General features: G+C 37.0%; 1 protein-coding gene across 2 annotated transcripts in view; it reads left to right on the top strand.

Moving 5' to 3' along the window:
* Nucleotides 1–20,703, top strand: part of rarab (retinoic acid receptor, alpha b) — a 107,522-nt gene that overhangs the window by 28,822 nt on the left and 57,997 nt on the right. For both annotated transcript variants that reach the window (XM_052553323.1, XM_052553324.1), the window contains exon 3: nt 12,468–13,034. In XM_052553323.1, the coding sequence (XP_052409283.1) occupies nt 12,878–13,034 (157 nt within the window). In that variant the 5' untranslated portion in view covers nt 12,468–12,877. The remainder of the gene's footprint in view (nt 1–12,467; nt 13,035–20,703) is intronic.

A 20,703-nucleotide genomic window follows, 5' to 3' on the forward strand; every position in this document is an offset into this window, starting at 1 on the left:
GAATTATCTTGTGGTGCTCATAATATACAGTAGCCTAGGCTACCCGCGCTGGGTAACGTTAGGTGAGAATTTTGATTAATAATATGTTCTGTGATAATAAATAAATAAAACGCCATGTGAAATAGCCGATTGCTGACTGTCTTTCCTGTTATTGTTATCCTGCAGTGTTAATTTAGTCGGATGACTGACGTTATTCATTGTCGGGAGTCACGACTTCTAGGTGCATTTAAAGGGGCCGGGGCTGTGTCTGTCATGTGTGAGCCGCTGCAAACGGCTTTTAATTTTTGGTAACGCATGAGTACTCTAACGCGTTACTTTTATGAATAGGTAACGCTGTATCATAACTGATTACTTTTAATTGATGGTAACGTTGTAACCTAACTAACTACTTTCCAAAGTAACTATACCCAACACTGTATATGTGTGTGTACTGTGTATATTTATTAAGCATATATAAATACACACATATACATGTGTATATATTTAAGAAAAATATGTTGTTTTAGATTAAATATATTTCTATATAATATAAATTATATACATGTAACTGTCTAAATATTTTTAAAATATACTGTATGTGTGTGTATTGATATATACATTATAAATATACACAGTACACACACATTTTATGTAAACAGAAACTTTTATTTGTTTATTTTTTTATATTTGTTTTTTACAAATATCAATGCTGGTTACAAATTGCTGGTGTTAGTAAGTGGGTAAAGACAGTAAAGAAAGTTAATAAAGTAAATAAAATAAGTTTTTTTTTTTTGTATTTTAAATATATAGAGTTCTGTGTTAGTATGACCTGTGAGTTTTCATCATCTGTTGGCATGTTTATTAAAAAAAACTGTTTTTTGTGATTGAATTGCAGAAAATGGCATTACATTTTTCTGTAAATATTATAAATAATTTAATACCCTCTTGTTGTAATAATATCATAAGTTTTAAAGAATGATTTAATATCATCCTCTTGTCATAATATTTTTAAGGAATGAAATTGCAACCCATTTATGCTTATGCGTTTGACATGAGTATTGACATGTTTTTAGGACTGCTTTTTTAATGTTTTCTTTCTTTTGCAAAGAAAAGTAATAGACCAACCGACAAGTCAAAGCTCATCTCTATCAATATTTAGTGTTTGAAAATGTGTTACTTTTGGAATCTGCCAAAGTCTTCCGAGCACATGGAATACCTCTCAGATATCTCTCAAAACAAGCGTGTTTCTCATCCAGACATCTTCTGAGGCATGAAAGGGTTAAGAGTTCTAGACTTGGTTTATGGGGCGGCATGCTGTTTGCGCCAAAGCCATCGGAGGGGGTTTGGTTATTGCCGGTAATAGCATCATTAGGGGGAGAAGTGTTCCAAACCATATTAAAGCCTTATAGCTGTATCAGTCATGTGAAATGATATGCCTTTGTTACGCCAGACTCAGCCCACCGTTTCATCTACCTAACCCAGAGATATGGCTTTCATTGCTACTGGGCCCGCTGCAGTGATAGATGATGCTGTTTCATGTGCCAGCGGAGGCGTACAGCTCTGCTTTTCACTTGTTTTTAATTAGCTTTCCACTGCTAATCGGGATGATTTTATTGAGTCCTTCCTCACTTTAAGATCATTTTCCCCAGGCTCATCACAAAAAAACCGATTGATAAAGAGAAGAATTTTCACTCAGGCTCTCCAGCGCTAGCAGTACGATCTGTTTCCTGTGTAATTTTGAGATAAGGTGAAACAGTTCGACCCTCCATGCTGTAACTCTGCACGTGCGGTTGGGGCGTGATGGTGTGAGAAGATATTCCTCCGTCTCTCTCTCTCTCTCTCTCTCTCTCGCTCTGCTGAAGGGAGGAGGGAGGTAAGGTATGCACCAGGGGAAAGAGTTCCTCTCTCCTCAGTTAGGGTCATGTGAGCCGCTTGACGGATAAGCCTCGGTGCGGCGGGCAGAAAGAGCTAGAGGCGCAGTGCTGATTAAAACTCAGACTGCTATCTATCATCTGCCTTCCCCCACCCTCCTCCAGCGCCGTCTTCCTCGTATTATTCTCTGGTGTGGGCGCCACGTAACAGATGGGTTTCCCAGAATCCAATATCGTTCGGTGGGGTAAAAGCCATTTGCATGTGCCCATCACCCTCCTATTCCTTACAGTGCGAGTAGACCTCTGTGTCATGCATCTCTCTCTCTTTTTCCCTTTCTTTTCTATCCCTCTCTCTTTCCCAATGTCCTCATTTCTCTCAGCCAGTCCACTTATCTTTTCACGGTGGCTTTTCTTCTGAGACCATCTTTTCTTTATCTTTTCTCTTTCATTATGTTCTTTATGATTCTTTATGCAAAAAGAGTGTCATATTAAAGGGATTGTTTCGCTAAAATGGAAAATTCCACCATCGTTTCCTCACCCTCATATTGTTCTAAACTTGCGTGGATTTGTTTCCTCATAGACTACTGAAGATGTTCGTGACGCTCTTGTCGTATATTGACTGAATGGTGAACAAGGGCTGACGAGCTCCAAAAACGAAAAAAAAGCAATACAGATTTATTTGCTGTTCCAAGTCTTCATTTCACAGCTTTTTGTGAGGAAATGCTAAATTCAATTGAAAAAGTCATTATTTAGTGATAGTCTTCGCCTCTCAAAATGTGCAAATGTAAATTTCATGTTACAAGATGAAATGGAAGAAATGACACTTGACATCATTAAACCTGGTTTGACTTGGCATTTTTGTATATACACCACCATTCTAAAGTTCAACATCACTAACATTTATTTATTTTTATTAAAATTAATAAATCTTTTATTGAAATGTTCAAAAAAAAATATTTGTTTCAAATAAATTCTATTCTATTAAACGTTCTGTTTGTCAAAGAATACTGAAAAAAAAAAATGAAGCAGCACATCAGCATTATAGAATGTGAGACTGAAGACTGGAATAATGGAAAATTCACCTATGTCATCACAGGAATAAATCAAAGTTTCTTAAAGTACAAAAATGTTTTCCAGATTGTGGCAATATTATAGTTTTACTGTGTTTTTATCAATTAAATGCAGCCTTTGTGATCATACGAGAGTTCTTTCAAAACTTTACTATCCCAAACCTAAGAATATCAGTATACACACATGTGAATGAGATTTGAAATCAATGATAATCTTAACAACACCATTTTCAGTGTATTCCTCGAACAAAACCTTTGTATGACTTCAGAAATGCTTTTGTTGCTATTTTATCACCGGTCTCAGTATTCTGATATTCAACATTCTCTGTTTCTGCCAGAAACATAAAGCTTTGGAATGACATGAGGGTGAGTAACTGATGACCAAATGTTCATTTTGATATAGTATAATATAATATAATATAAGATATTTAGAATTTCAGGATGTTTGTTTGTAAATAAATTCATTATCATCAATGTGACACATAGCAGCCACAACAGCATATTGGCAAATAATAATAATAATTATTATTATTTTATTTATTTATTAGAAACATCCCATTAGAAATATCATGAAAAATCTTGATTCTCACCATCATAGATTATGATAATATATGATGGTCAAAGCAGTCTAATAATGTATCTATTAACTATGTTTAGAAATCTGTCTGTTTACTTAAGTAACAGATATGGGGGTCATGCCATAACATATTTTTAATACAACTGACTCTATATTAAATTTGAATTTAACATTTGAAGTTAATGTGGTATAAAAACAGCTATTACTATTTCATTGTACAGAAAGAGAGTTCAGTCACTCTCAGAAACTCCCATTATAATCACTGAAACTGTGAAACATCTTATTTACAGATTCATACATACATCTGCACTTTATTGTTTCTGACAAAAGAAATTAACCAGACAGAGTAATTCAGTCAGGAGCGAGTGAAGAAAGCACGGTCCTTTTAGCGATGACTCATCTGAATGTCTCTGATTGGCCAATGCATTCATAAGCTCAACAGAATCGTGTGTGATTGGTTATAATGTGCAGTGCTTTAAAAAACGCGTCTATCTCTAGCTCACCACCAGCCAGCGAACGCAGATCTGAATTTAGCAGCTGATGATATGAGTCACTGAGTTCTCACGCTGGTGTGATGGTATCAAATATAGAAAATATAAATCTCCTATTTTATGTCGTTTGGAAACTGCATTCAACTTGGCTCCCCTCTGTTATAAATTACACGTACAACAAACTAATGTCATAGTGGTATCGTGTACTATAATCGAATGTAGCCTAACTAATACCTGTCGAACTGTAGACCGCACACGTGGTCTTCATCTAATAACGATCTTCATTGCTAGCAAACCAATAGCCTTTGCAGATTTGCTTTGATTTGAGTGAACCGCTTCAGACGGCTCCGCGCGTGCGGCAGGGAACTGCAGCTTGGTTCATGCAGCATGGTTTGCACTTCCTTAGGATTTATTTTGATAGATGAAGGCACCTCTGTGTATTAGATTCATTTTAGGTTGAACATATTCTGCTGGTTTGCAAAATGAGGAAGGTGATCATTTGTGTAGTTAGGGCATGAGGTCAAGAATTTGGTTTGTGCCTCATTCTGTGTGCAATAAGAGCTCAGCATGCCTTCTTGTAGCCAGTTTCTCTCTCTCTCATTTTCTGTGTCCTGGTGGCCTGATTTTCAAGCCCCTCAGTAATAGGATTATGTGTGCGATTGCTGACTCTGTAAGAACAGAAAAAGCAAAAAAAGAGATGTCAACACAGTGTTCTTGATGGACACAAATGGAAAGACCTTTAAAAACGATCACCTAGTAACAAGAGGACACCCTTGGGTCTCTAGGAAACAGTCTAGCTGGGAGATCACAGAAAAATGGGCTTAAGAGACAGAAACAGTGTGTAAAGACAAAATTTTTGGTTACCATAGAATCATATAGAATCAGTTTACATACTCAACAGCCGATGTATCATCTTATTCTGCCAAGTTAAGCATGTATAGTCTCTTTCTATATATCTCACTTCCTTTGATCTACACAAACATTTATAATTAGGCTCTTTCTGATGCTGCAATGTATGTTCCAATGACCATGCCAAAAAAAGTGTATTTTCTTTCAATTATCCACTATGTTTTTGTCCTGTTTAATCCATCACTTCTCTCTTGTCGTATATAATGGATTTATATACTCTCTCCTGAAACATACAACCACCTATTACATTAAACAAAAAATGTATACTAGTTGTATGAGTTTAAAGTGTGTGTCTTCATTATAGCATATATAGATCTTCATTCCTCTGGTAAATATGTACCATAACAACAGGAGCTTTGGCATTTGGGACACATTCTTATCTTTGATGGATGCTATTAATCTTACTGACCACCCGCGGATAAAACACACACAACATCCCGCCAGTAACCTTTTCTCAAATACCAGGTGTGTGTGTGTTTCTGCTTGTGTGTAGATGCTTCATTTCATAAAAGTAGAGTTCATTCTTGAGCTCCACTTGAGCGACGTGCTTCTCTGTTGTCTTGTACCTCGGGTTCTCAAGCCGTTTTTATTCCACCATCCATGTCTCTAGAACCATTTGTCTGAAACATTTGTTGATTAAACATGCTATGAAAAATGTCCATGAAATGATACTGCAGTATTTAGAAGGAACTTATAGGAATATTATAGTATTGCTATAATAAGGAATATTTTATTTTATTCTGTTTTATTTTATTTTATTTTGACAAAACAGTATTCTATTTTAAAACCTACTTTTTATCGGTTATCAGCTATAACATGAGCATAATTACTGGCTCATGTGTTTGTATAAATCCAGTCATGTAATAATGATACCAAATTATAGGCCTATAACTGTTTTATTTTTTATTCATTTATTTATTTATTTAGACAAAATAATAAAAAAGGGTAATATCTGGTATAATATTTAAGAACAAAAATTATCGCCTTATCTGTTCTAGACAGAATATTAATTTTGTTGCATCCCGAATTGGCATCATGGAAGTGTCCAAAAATCATGGTGTGACATGTTTTTGTAAGGAATACGCACATGCTGGCTGCAAATGTGTGTAGTGAATAGCGATCATGTGTGTATCTATAGATCAAGCCTTTCTTCCTATCTAATTGAAACGCTCCCTTGTGCACTCTATATGCATGATGTTCACATGCATTTAGCTCTCGCTCTCTCATAAAGGTGATAGTCCTCGTTTAGTGCCTAGATTTATTACCTCTGCTCATCTCATACCTATAGTAATGACCTTTGAAACTATTCTCTTCCCTCGCTCTCGAACCCTCCCTCTCTCCCACTTGTCTCCTTTACCACATGTCTGCAGTCTCAATTCATTTCCTTTCATTTCATTTGGCTGTCTTAATGGACGAGAGGAAGGGGAAATAGAGCCCATTACTGGGCTATGGACTTTCATCATCTCTCTCGTTCTCTGTCCCCCCCCAACCCCCCCCCCCCCCCCCCCTCGTGGCGCTCTAATGGCTAATGCTAATGAACAGAGACATCTTTAACAAAAAGATATTGAAGCAAAAACAACCTTCTATTTCAGAGAGGAAATTGTGTTTTACGGTTCTCTCTCTCTCTCTCTCTCTGGGTCTGTGTGTGTGTGTGCTTTATCTAAGAGTGGTGCTGGTAGACATGGCCTCTTTAACTCTAATATTTCTCCCCTCAAACACAGTTTTGCATCTGACTGTGCAGTTGCAATACATGTATTGAGCGAGTTCTCATATCTATATTAGTATGTGAAGTGGATGTCGGTCAGATTAGGGAATGTTTAATACGGGCGGTTTCTTCCCCAGTGGTTTTGGTTTGTTTGTAGCAAGAGAGCAGTTGGTCCAGATATTGTATGTTACTGTGTGTGTGTGTGTGAGCGCAATTATTATTATTGCAAAGTATATATCAGTGATACTTTGAAACCCTAGAAAGATTTGAGATGACTGTAACAATTTAATGTTTGAATACATGGTGCCAAGGCGTGCTCAACTGAATAAGTGCTTTTGGAGATGTGCCAAACAGGGACGCCCAAGATTATCAGCGAAAGTGGCATTTTCAGTTTTAACCCCAAAGAAAAAACGGCCAGAAAAATATACCGCGCATATCTCAAGCTCTGATAATATAATAGCTTTGTAGGACTATGCATTCTTTAGGCAAAAAATAAATAAATAAAATGAATAAAACTGTTATATCTGATTTTTTTGCATAGAACTGAATGAAAATAATATATTGTTATTTAATATTAATTAATTTTTTGGTCATTGTATTATGTTACTTGCGGTTGTTTTATTTGCTTTTGTTTTTTATATTTAGTGTCATTTTAAATTGAGTTAAATTGAAAAGTCTTACAAAATAACGTTATGAAATAATAAATCATTATTACAAAGCATTTTCAGTATGGGTTTGGGTTTTTTGGTTTCAGCCCAGAATTTTCATTTTGGTGCATCCCTAGTCCTGATACCTAAGTTATGGCTAATAATTATTAAGCTATGTCTATACCGATAAATGAAAAAAAAAATTTAAAAAAAGAAAGAAATTATATGATATGAAAAAAATAAATCACATTTCCCACAAAAATAGTAAAGGTATCATATGATTACATTGAACATTATTTGGTGTAATGAAATGTGTTTATGCGGTTTAAGGTTAAAAAAAATACATTATTTTCCATACTGCACATTGTTGTTGCTCCTCTATGCCCTGCCTTTCTGAGACGTTCTGTCGTCCTGAAAAGAGAGGTGTGCTCTGATTGGTCAGCTATCCAGTGTGTTGTGATTGGCTGAAAACCTCAAGCGTGTGACTCCTCTTAATATACTGTGATGCGTGTCCCGGTGTTCTAACAAATAATGCTACCAAAAACCAATAAAACCCATTACAATCGAGGCATTTGTTGCATCCAATGGGGACATAATTACTGATTATAATGACTTATATTGTCTTTTTACTCATTGCATTGCATCACGATGCATAAACATAAAACCATGTCTGCATTTGTGATCGGAGAAACAACAAACAACAAGTGCTACTCTACACTGCTCAAAACTTCTGTTTAAATCATCAGTGACAAATCCTTTAAATATGTAAATGTACTTACAGTCTGTGAGTCAAAACAGACAGCACTGTAGTCTTCTCTTCCAGGATCAGGAAACAGTCCTCCATAAAATGCACAGCACACGTCTGATTATTTGAGTTGAACTGTTCTGGAACAGTGTTATAAATCCAACTTAACCAATTATTTCTGGTCGTGTCAAATTAGTTTGCTTTCATCTTCTTTTATGTTCAACCGAAGTCCTTTTAAGACAAGTCATGTGACTCAGCGGCCATCTTTGAAACGCCTCTTGGGCATCCAAGTGCAACTGCTATCTCTTTGAATGGAGAAACATCAAATTCTACAAAACCGTTCACTAGACTTGCGATCAAATTCTAGCTATTCTTTACAGTGTACAGTGTGTGTATATTTTATGGGTAATGCTTATGATTAGGGATATAGTGTGGGACGATAATGTGCAATAAATACTGTCGACAGTTGCAGTCTGTAGCACTGCTACAAAATGTTGGTTTTACTGGCTCTGACATTTCAGTCATTCATTACTGCAAATATGTGAGACATGGACCGATGCCACAGGCAACGGCGGAAAGTGAAAAGGAAACTGTGTGTGTGTGTGTGAGCTCTTAAAGTAGGTCCACATGTCTCTCCCAGTTATGCTGAAATAGCAAAGGTCAAGGTTCCTGAATCCTAGGCCACGAACCTTGACCTTTTGTTATTGCACATTTCCCTCAGTCTGCCAGATCTTCTGTTCTCTCACACACAGACTCAGTATCTCTATTCTCATCATTGCCTCAAGATATGCCATTTCTGTCCCCTGTTGTCATTCAAAAATAGTTTCCATGGTCAAAGAGACAAGCAACCAGCATGTTTTAATAGAATACAAATGTCACTAGATTTGATTCATTTGAGTGCTGGTTAAGGCATGTATAAGATGAAAGCACATTGCTGAAGAGCATGCATGATGAATGATGTGCATAAATCTGAGCTTGCACTGCATGCACCCATATTTAGAAAGATGATTAATCTCTGACTGCAGAGATTTCTAATGACATTTCCTTCTTTACAAATGGGTGATTGACATAAGCCTTTTGTTTAGTGGATCATGAAAGCATAAAATCTGATTGTGAAATGGTTAATAAATCTTAGATCATAAAACTGTTTTTAAATATTCAATAAAATAACTACTCCTTTTCATTCCTAAACTTTTAACAACACAAAACTGTGAAGGAAATGAGTAATACAGGGATTGGGAGTGTTAGATAGATAGCATGTGGTTTAGTAATTAGTAATGGTGAATTTTTGACTAGTTTTTTTAAGTTTGCTCAATTAGTCAGAGGAGATTATATCTCTTTCTAAAGGGCATTTGTCACACACACACACATACACACAAAAAAAACTTAAAGTTCATGGTCAGTTTTTAGTCATATGACAATTTATGAATGCACGCACGCACTTTATGAAATATATAATTATTTTGTCTGTGAACTGCATAAACAAACATACAGAATACATTACATACACCAAATTATACTCATTATGTTTGATTGTTATTGTGCAGCGTGTGTATACAGAGTGTTTTGGGAGCATAAAGAGAGGGCACTTCTGATGTTTTGGTGTAAAACAGGAGTTTCTCACTCTGAGTGTGTGCTTGTCAGTGTTTTTGCTGAGCTGTGCGTCACCTTCTAGTCTTGCGTGTATGTCTTGCATGGGAACCAGTGTGCCTTCGCCCACACTTACTTTCATTGTCAGATTATTTGTGTATATGAGTGTCTATGCCCCTTATAGCGATCGATAATATTGGGTAATATTACGATTTAAAATAACTGTTTCCTAAGTGAATGTATTTTAAGGGAATTTGTTTTTATTATTATTAATTTACTCCTGTGACCCAATACTGATTTGCTGCTCAAGAAACATTTCTTATTATTATCAATAATTCTGCTTAATATTTTTGTGGAAACTGAGTCTTTTTTTTCTTTTTTTTTTTATTCTTTGATGAATGGAAAGAATAATAATTTATTTGAAGCAGAAACCTTTTGTAAAACTATAAATGCCATTACCATCACTTAATTTAATGAAAGTATTAATTTATTTTTACTGACCCCAAACTATTAATCACTATTAAACTGTATGCTCTTTCTGTCAGATGACTAAATATCTTTCTTTCAACAAATAAAATAAATAAATTGAGCTTTGTTTGTTTGTTTGTTTGTTTATAAATACATTAAATGAATAAATCATTTTTTTTAATATTTGAAAGTAAATGGCTTTCGTTTACTTCACAGGCACTAACCATAATTTTTTTTTAATTGCAATGGCACAATTTAATTCAAGAAAAAGTTAAATCTGCTAAAGATGAATGTTATTTTGAGACTAAAAGCTAAATATACTTGTGTCTTGTCATGAATCAAATAAATTCTAGTGAGGTGATGCCTCAAACCGATTTAACCATCTTATGGAAACATTGCACATCTCTTTTTTTCTCTTTTTCCATCTTGGTTTCTTTATTCCTGTCTGTCTTTCACACAGATACACTCCTCTAATCTCTCTTTCTCACACACTCTGTGGCATTGAATTAGTTTGAATTAGTGAGTTCATTGCTATGTAAAGGGGACCAGTGGGGTTTAACCTACTTAGTACGCCGTTTAATAATGTATGAGTGAGATTTGAGAGCCGTGTGCAGCACAATAAGGTGTCTTCACTTACTCTTTTTCAGCTTTGATCTCTCCCTCTTGCTGCCTTGTTTTTTTTCTGCTTTTTCTCTTAGTTTCTCATTCCCGCTTTGAGCGCTACCCCCATGATGCTCTGCATGCCTTCTGGGAAATTCATAATCCATATTCCATATGGTAGGATATTTGAATTAGATTTATCTGTGCGGTATTTCGTATCTGTTGTGTAGTCTGGAGAATGGATGGGTGGAGACGAGCAGAAAGACGCGAGCTACGGTAATACAAATGGATTAGAAGGTAAGGATAGATGGATGCTGGGACGGTGAAGAAGCACCACAGGCTTGCAGACAGACAGACTCATTACAGATATAGTGCACATCACAGGGTCTTCAAACAGTGTTTTTCCTCCTCCACCTCACAGTTCATGCAGGTTGTGCCCAGATAGACAGTGTTAATGAGGGTTTCTGACAGACGGTCTGTGTGAAGATCCTGCTCCGTGTTCCTGAGGGAGCTCTACAGTTAACAAGCTCACTGGGGAAGACCTTGGCAGCATTTTCCCACGCTGTCAAGAACAGCCCTGAGTCTTCAAATGCAGTCTTTCCCTCTGTCTTGCTCCAATTCCTCAGTTTATTTACACTCTGTCTGAGGTTCGATGTCAAACTGGATGTAAGGTGATGTTCCAGATTTCTGTCAGCGAAAGCGTAAGAATGGAGAACACATTCCTATGATTACAAAGAACCAGAGTTCAGCAGTCATCGTATCTTATCTGAGTGTGATCTGTGGTGTATGACAGTCTATAATACGGGTTACAGGGTTTTCAATTGGCAGTACTGATAGCGATATCTAGAAAGCATGGCCAATTTTTCTTAATTTTTTTATTTTTAGATAAAAGTAAATGATGTTCACAGTCAACTGAAAGGTTGATACCTTCATGTGAAAGCATTAGTGTAAGTCAACACAACTGTGATGATACTACAACAATATGGTACTGTGAACTCTTTAGATCCCATTGACTTAAAATGACATTAATTGGTTTATAAATTACATTAACTTAATAATATTAATTTATGTACTGAAAGAGCAAATACATAATCGTCCAAAAGTTTGGAGTCAGTTTTTTTTTTCTTCCAGAAAGGATGATTTCAATTGATCAAAAGTAGCAGTAAAGACATGTATTGTTACAAAATATTATTTCAAATAAATGCTGTTCTTTTGAACTTTCAACTTATTTCCCAAATTTTTTTTTTAATAAAAATATTATAGCAGCAGTTCTCCACTTGGATATTAACAAGAAATGTTTCTTGAGCAGTGCGTTCAAATTGTTTCTGAAGGATCGTCTGAAACTAAAGACTGGAGTAATGGCTGCTTTAAAAATTATATTTTAAAATACAATAATATTTAATATTCACATTGAAAACAGTTATTTTAAATTGTAATGATATATCACTATATTGTTGTTTTTATTATATTTTTGATGAAATAATGTGATGTTCTTTATACATGTTCATTTAGGAATTACCTAAATTATTTTAATCCACAGTATGTGCTCTTAAGGAATTACTGAAAGATTTGGAAAAGCATGTGTGATATAATGACAGCAAAATTAATTCAATGAAAAAAAGTAGATTATGCATTAACATTATTGGCTAAGCGAAAAAAAGAGAGAGTTTTATCCACTGACTTGGCCGATATATCTATATACTGGTCACAGCTGTTTACAGGAGGATTATTTGAAGTGCACACACACAAACACATCTGACAACTAAACAATGTCCTCTTGTCTGATCCTGTCCACTCTTTTTCTGTCTTTCCTAGGTTACCGTGTCGGACTGACCCGCTCGGACAGGTTTGACCCTTCCGGAGCACTGCTTCTCATTTCCTCTTGCGTCACGTCGCCTGAGAGCAGGCCCTTGTGTAGAGTAACTAGAATATACTGCCTCAGCAAGAGAACTGTGGGATTGAATCCAGAGAGTTACATAACACCAAAACAAAGAGTGCTACACCTGTGAGCCATACACTGTGATCGAATGGAGTCTTAACCACTCATATGCACCCTGGATCACCAATCTGTCTCAAGCCACAGTAGCAAGCACCCGCGCGGACAACCGCAGACAAAGCTCTCCTAGTTGGATTACCAAAAGTAGCTCATGATGGGAAAGTAGACATCCGGCATCACGGATAGCCTTCACAGAGGTCTGGGACTCAGTGCTGTATCTGAGCGTGCCATGTCTGGAAACGGCAACCCCGGAGGTCTGGGCAACCATTTAGGGGGCTTCCCGATGTCGCACTACCCTTACTTCTTTCCTCATATGCTAGGAGGGCTCTCCCCTCCTACGCTTCCAGGACTTCCTGTCAGTGGATACAGCACTCCGTCTCCTGCAAGTGAGTACCCTTCTTTTCTGGTGGGAAGTTTCTGCATCTCGCTATCAACCAATGATTTCAGGTGTGACACACATATAAAGAATGGCACATAGTGGTCTATTGGGAAAAGTACAAGAAGTACGTACTAAATAAACACTTGTTACCTGAGGCTTATCATGCACAGCACAGTTAAATCCTTAAAGAAACAGCTCATCGCAAAATGAAATTGATGTCTTTTTTATATATAGTTAATTTTCTTCAGACTGTAGTTCATAGAATGGAGGCAATATGTGCCTGTATTACAATTGTGACTTTCTATTTTAAACATAATCTCACAGTTGCACAATTATTATTATCTTTTTGCTATTTTATGCCGCAGTGACAGGGACTAACAAGAAAGGATGGAAAAATATAGCGCTGTATGCATTACCTCTCAAAAGTTGAGTCAATGAGATTTTTTTAAATCTTTTTTAGGGAATTATTTAATGTTCACCAAGGTTGTGTTTATTTTATTTGATGTTGTCTATATAATAAATTTTGAAATGTATCTTATTTCTGTGAAATCAAAGCTGAATTATTTTGCATCATTACACCAGTCTTGAGCGTCACATGATTCTGCAGAAATCAACTGCTGCTCAAGAAAAAAAAAATCCTCATTATTATCAGTGTTGAAAAAGTTGTGATGCTTAATATTTTTGTGGAAACTGTGATTCTATAATGAATAGATTACACAGCTATCAAATCAAATATTCCGTATGATGACAGAAATTTATTTTTGGTGTTCTGTCCCTTTAAGATTGAACTTTTTGTGATTGGTCTTTTACATATGCACTGGCCACAGCTTAATTAAGTGATGTAAATCTGTTCTTGACAATATGGTGGCTGCTATTTATATGTTTACTTTACAAATCACCCACTGATTAAATACTGTTAAAGCCCAGTTTTACATTTTTGAACAACCACGATGAGACCATTTTATAAAACCAATCATTGGAGAGAGTTTCGCTTTCAGAACTTTGGAATTTGTCTCGACGTTTCTTTTGAAAATCTATTTCAGCATAGCTTGTGTGTGCATAAATGTATGAAATACACTTTAAATCAATATGTTAGAGTGACTGACTATTTAAAATCCCTCTGAAGTTTTGGTTCATTGGTGCTTGTGATCTGTCATATATTTTAATGCTCAACTTCAAGCTCTGCTCCGCCAAACATGCATTGAATTTGATTATAGCCCATACATATGATCCTGCCGTTTCATAAGGCCTTGATGTGTCAGATCTCATTGGTTTATTCAGGTTATATCTCTGCTATCTGTTGTTTGGCCTGTTCTGCACTTTGAGGTGCAAAAACCACCGGAATGTTCCTGGGCTGCCCACAGTGCCTGGGGTTATGAACGTCCTGATGTGAACTAGACCTGTGTGTGTTAGCTCGGGTCTGTTTGTGCATGAGCATTTGCATGCGAGCACTTGATGATTATTGAATGAAACATGAAAAAGCATGCTTTCTTTATAGCTTGTTAGCAATAGCCTAGCTGGGCAGTATATCGCAAAAATCACAAGATTTTTCATAGTCTGGACAGGCACGATGAGATCTATTTTGATATTTATGTCAAGCTTAAGTAAGTCAAAGGCTGTTTCCACAGACACAAATGCAAACATTGTGGGTTTGTGGTGCTTTTTTTTATTTTGTGTATCCTATAACCAGCCCAAAGTAACGCTGGCTCAACTGATAGTGTGAATTTGGGGCGGGACTATCTGTCTAAGCAAGACAGGAGTTGGAGTTACAATTGGAGTAATGACGCAAATCACCAAATTAAAAAATGACACTTTGAACTGGTTCATGGAAATTAGCCCAATTCTATTTTTGCTTCTACTATTAAAGGTTCACTGAAGTGCCTTGAAACAAGCAGTGTTTTTTCCTGTGTGGTGACGGAATTTCAACTTAAACTGGAAGACAGGTTCAGGACATATCAAGCAGCCCTGCCCCCCTTTTTAAATAGCCAATAGTATTTTGTTTATAGCACAACTTGGGCCAGAGCTTTAGAGCTCAATCCCGATCCACTATATAGTGCACTACATACCATTCACTGTACGTCAAACACTAACTCTGGGAACAAGTGATCGAGTTCAGATGCAGCTTCAGCATTTGTTTATAATGAAGGGGGCGGGACACTTCGGATTCTAGAGAGCATTTGATTGGACAGAAAGTTTGATGAGAAGCTGAAGTGCAGGGTGATGTCATCAAAATCGTCGATCCGTATGTGATCACAAAAGCAGTCATACGTAGCACAGGTTTATTTGAAGCAATAGCCATAAATACATAGCATGGGTTAAAATGATAGATTTTTCTTTTATGAAAAAAAATCATTAAGATATTAAGTAAAGATCATGCTCCATTAAGATATATATATATTTTTTTAAAATTGGTGATGGTAAATAAATGTTAAATATATGAAAACTTAATTTTTTATTAGTAATATGCATTGCTAAGGACTTTATATGGACAACTTTAAATGTGATTTATCTCAGTATTTTGATATTGAGAAGATTCCAGATATTCAAATAGTTGTATTTCGGCCAGATATTGTCCTGTACTAACAAACCATGCGCCAATGGAATGCTCAATTTATTCAGCTTTCAGATGATGTCTTAAAAAATATATATATAATTTTATTAATTTTTTATTGACCATTATGACTGGTATTGTGGTCCATGGTCACATACTGGTGCAAGTTATAGACTAAGTTTTGAATGCTTCTGAATATCTTGTAAATGCGAATTTACGCACTACTTTATAGATAACCTCAAGGCTAAGATATTCATACTTAAAGCCAAAAAACGTAGATTTTGATTTCATTGGGACTTTAAAGAAAACACCATTTTGAGTGATGATGCTAAAATCACAGTTTGATATGATTCAAGCACGTAAAGAAACCAAACTTATGCCATTATTGCTACTGATGTTCATCAAAACTACGGCATTAGTGTAAATATATTGCCAAGCGAGACCATAACGAGTAAATCGTACAGCAGGACGATTTCTAGTATTCCATGTCTCCATCGTAGCTTTCCAGTCAACCCCGCCGAGAGGAGATAAGTGATCTGTGGAGACATTCCCGTCCACTTTGCACACTTGAAATGACGGTACATAATGTTTCGAGTCGGTGGGTGGGAGCGCGTCTTGAGTCAGCTACTGATGCAGCCGTGGCAGAGGTTTTGGCAGGCAGTCAGCGCCAGCTCCCTCTTGGGCCTGGAGCTACTAATGTGCCTCTCTGCATAGTGCTATATGACAGACAACCCTCTGACGCTCTCGGGGGCTAATTATTACACACCTGCTGACTTGCGGAAAGAATCCGCACACTGTCAGGCGAGGAAAGGCGTGCAGCAAAAATTTGGCACCCCATGTGAGATATAGGGTTTGGGGGGGGTTGTTGTGGGAATGTTATTATTTTGCTTCCTGAGGATGATGCAAAAGTTTGCATGGGATTACCTCTGGTAAACCTATTAGTCAGGAGACTGTATCGCTGTGAAACCCAAATAAGTTTGCTGGTTTGGCTTTGGGCGGTGTATTTGCATGAGGTCCAAATGAGAGAACACGAATCGATGGTGTGCGGAGCATTTGTTTATCATCTTGCGCAGGAGGTGGGATATAGAATATGGATGGATATGAAGGTGCCTGTTATTGTCGAGCTCTCCTAACTTGACTTAAACAGCCGCTAGAAGGAATCCCCGGGGTGCTTCTTGTCACTTGCTGTGCTGTAATGATGTGTCAACTGCCAGGCACAGAATTCAAGCAGCTGGGAGGTACGGTGATTAGGTTTAGGAGTTATGCAGAGATAGCAGACTTTCACCTCCGATTTGGGCTTAGCTGGCATGATATGTGAGTGTTTCGGTGTGGTTTCTAGAAAGAAAGTTGAAAGGTGGACGTCTGTCCTCCCAATAAAGACTGAAAGTGATTCGAAGTCTGATGCTCTTTTATGTACAAAGTTTATTCATGATACTGCAGTTATGAATTACTCAGCTCTCACAAGAGGCTCTGTACACTAAAAAAGCAAGTGACCAGATTTCACAAAGTGTGAGTGAAGTATGACATGAATGACTCCGCTCTTTTTGAACACTTCTGAGGTCTGCTAGACTCAAGTGAATTCCATTAGTGTCTGGCGAATTTGTTTTTGGGCACTAGTTTGTATGACCTCATTAATTAAGAGACAACATGCAATATGTGTGCAATTGTGTATGTGTAAATGTAATATTGGGTAGTTTATTTATCACCCATGAAAAAAATCTAGAACTCTGTGGGTAGCTGGCAAATATAGTAATAACATATATATGATATAAAATATATTATAAATATATATGTTTATTTGTTTATTTAATTTTTTTTTTTAAATAATCTAATTAAGATTTACTTGGTATGTCATTTATTTATGAATGAAACTAAAAATATTTATATATATATATATATATATATATATATATATATATATATATATATATATATATATATAAAGCTTGCCAGCACCACTAGCAAAGAATTCGCAGGATTAATAAACTCTGCTGTCTGCCGCTTCTCTTCTTGTGAAAATGAACTGAGCTTGCGGGTGCCGCTTGTTGGTGCGGTACAGAAGGGATGAAAGGGGCGTTTCAGCGCCGCCCACACATTCAAACAAATATTAAAGCATAATCTCATTTTTTACCCACAAACAAAATTACGAAAAATCCAGCTAAATTTTCGTTTTCCGTTTCTTAAACAAAACGAAAAAACGAAAATCAAACCGTTCCTCATTTATCTTTATTCATTTTTAAATAGAAAATCGAATGACCAAAAGATACACGGACCCGAAATACAGTTGGGTAAACTGGCAGTGGGCGTGTTTCACAAACCAAAACAGAGAGTGACGTTCCGGCCCGGAAAAGGAGAATAACTGACTGTAGCATTGTTTTACAGATAAACAAGTATGTTAACTTGGCATGTTTCTTTAATATCTGCAAATATATTATGGTTTTTTATGCTTTAGTAGAGTCAAAAACGTAGATATGTGTGCTAGTTTGTGCTGTCACACTGTGTATCTCCAGCAGTGGTAGCAGGGCTAGTGCAGGCTAATGAAGTGTTCTCCTGATCAGACCTGCCAGGTACTGTTGTCTGCTGGGTCCCTCCGACAGCTTGTAACAAATTTGGGCAGCTGTGTTTTTTAGTATAGCCCTAATCCTTGATTCTCAATTTCCCCCGATTCAAACTTCTATTCTGCCACCAGCTCCCCCCAAGCGCCACTTGAGTTAAATATAGAACGCAGTTTAATGCCACAAAGTGGTTAGCATCAGCTACCAACAGCCCCTGCCTGCTCCCCTCCAGGGTACCTGCAGAAAGAGAAAGCACAGAAATATTCAAAGCATGCCAACTGTGCTCCATTCTGCAGGGAAATGAAGGCGACCCTCCTTGGTTCGGTTTATTAATTTTTAATGTGTTGTTGTTGCTGCTGTGTCTCATTGGCTTTAGTAAGCAACAGCAGCAGCATGAGTTAACTAATGCGACACAATTGTCGTTATCACACTGCTCCATTTCCCTTAATGTTTAGGTGACCTTCAGCCTTCTAGTGTGGCTGTGTTGTGTTGAGTCATTTTCATGTTTTAGATGCATGACTAAAGTATCATAAAATGTTGAGTGCCTCTCAGCAGTGAACGCACCCCATGTCTGTACTTATATCTTAGTTTATATCATTACTAAAGGCTCACAGCAATGTTAGTAAGCTTAATATGATTTCCCTAAGACATCACGAATCAATGCCCTTGTTGCTCCTGGAAGGAGGGTTTTTTTGGGAGGAATGGATACTTTCTGGTCAATGCTGGTTGTTTATTTAAGTTTTTAAATAGTACTGGAAATGTATGTAATTGTTATTGGATGTTTATTACCTGATATTTGTCAGTTTGTTTTTTTATTTATTTGTTTCTGGCTATTTTTTCTTTTTTTGTTGTTGTTATTCTGATTTTGATAAATATCTAGCACTTATAAAACTGATAGATTATAGCAAAGCTCTCCTGAGGAGCGCTGTCCCTTTAAGAGCACATATCTGATATATGAGTTGCTGTGCTCATATATGATACTAGAGCTGTGTGTGAGGGAGTTCACTTCTTAGTTCATTGGGTTTGTGTCTCCAAAAAAAAAAAAAAAAAAAAAAAATGTAAACCACCCTTTATTAATGTCAAGCTGAAGGAGACAGTAAACTGTTTCAGACCACTCACACAAACTCCTTTGTATTAGCCGAATAAATCATTCTAATCCATTGTTTTTAATTCACTAAGCTCTCTCTTTTTCAAAGACTAACCAGCAGTCCAGAGGCCTTCCTGTAATGAACACTGCATACATTTTCAATCGCAGATTTCAAACTGAATATAACATATCTTTCAAGTTTTATAATGTCTTAATGCCTAAATTCAAGTACAGTCTATTTATTTTATTATTTGGCGTTTTTTTCCTATCTTTCTTTTTATTTGACAACGATTTATAGTATCAATTATATATCAATCATGAGCCATAACATGCAAAAGATAATTGGATTACGGGTTTCTGTCAAAAAAAAATAATGTCGATATTGATCATTTTGTAAAGACCAATGCAAATCAATGATCAAGGGACTTGTCCTATTGGGGAAATCATGTCGAGCATGAATATTATGATCATTATAATGAAAATTCCTACGTGACCTTTGACCTTGTGACCGGATGCATCAAAAACCTGAGATCCGCTTCTCCCACCAAGCCTGGCACTGCTCTGTGATGCTCACCAGAGTGCTGGTTTGCAGTCCGATGCCGATACAAGAGCTGTCTGTCCTACAGCAGCTGTCTGGAACGCATCTTGATGGATGTCATGCTACAGTCGTTCACTCACACTTGTGTGTGTGAGGAGAGTCCCTCTGGTTCCTCTCTGGCTCCTGGAAGTGTGAAAATGCTGCCTGTCAGCTCTGGCGCTGGCTGCCCGTGTCGTTTAGCTTTAGGTTGTCTTCAGGATTCCTGTCTCCTGTCAGTGAGGAGCAGACCCCCGTTGTTTGTCAAGCGTGCTGTTTCTACTCCTCGTCACGGTGGATTTTTCTGGGTGCAGCCCGTGTGGATGATGGATCTGCATCTGGGGCGTGCCTGGGTTGGGCGTTCAGCCTGCGGGCTTGTCAGGGTGATATTTATGTCTCCTAACCTTCCAACCAGGGCCACCATGTCACTAGTTCACTCATATATGATGTTTAATCACACTTCAGTTGCTTATGGAAGTGAGTAGAATAATTAGTTTTGACTAGTAATTTGCATTAACTTTGATGAATTGCTTATCCTGTAAATGTGAAATGGACGTATGAAGCAGACAGAAAGTGTTATGTTAAACTACACTGGTCAGTGCTGTGGCGTAGTGGTTAGTACTCTACATGTCGGGTTATGGTGCTTGTGTCGGAAATGCTGGTTCAGTTGTTTGAATATTAATTGCAAAAAGGTAAAAAAAAAAAAAAAGATTTACACTATGTTTTGGTAAGAGATGTTGTCAAGTGCACCTGTGTTTCAGATGCCAGGATAAGGAAACGGCAGAGCGAGTAGCTTTGAAGCCGGGAGAATTGTCTCTAGATGCCCAGAGCAATGGAGCGATCTCTTCACAATCACACTGTCACAGTTCGCTCATCTCTGTCAGTTTTTGAGCCGTCTGATTTCTGCTG

Source organism: Carassius gibelio, chromosome B3 (genome assembly GCF_023724105.1).
Source record: "Carassius gibelio isolate Cgi1373 ecotype wild population from Czech Republic chromosome B3, carGib1.2-hapl.c, whole genome shotgun sequence".
In the NCBI taxonomy this organism is placed as follows: domain Eukaryota; kingdom Metazoa; phylum Chordata; class Actinopteri; order Cypriniformes; family Cyprinidae; genus Carassius; species Carassius gibelio.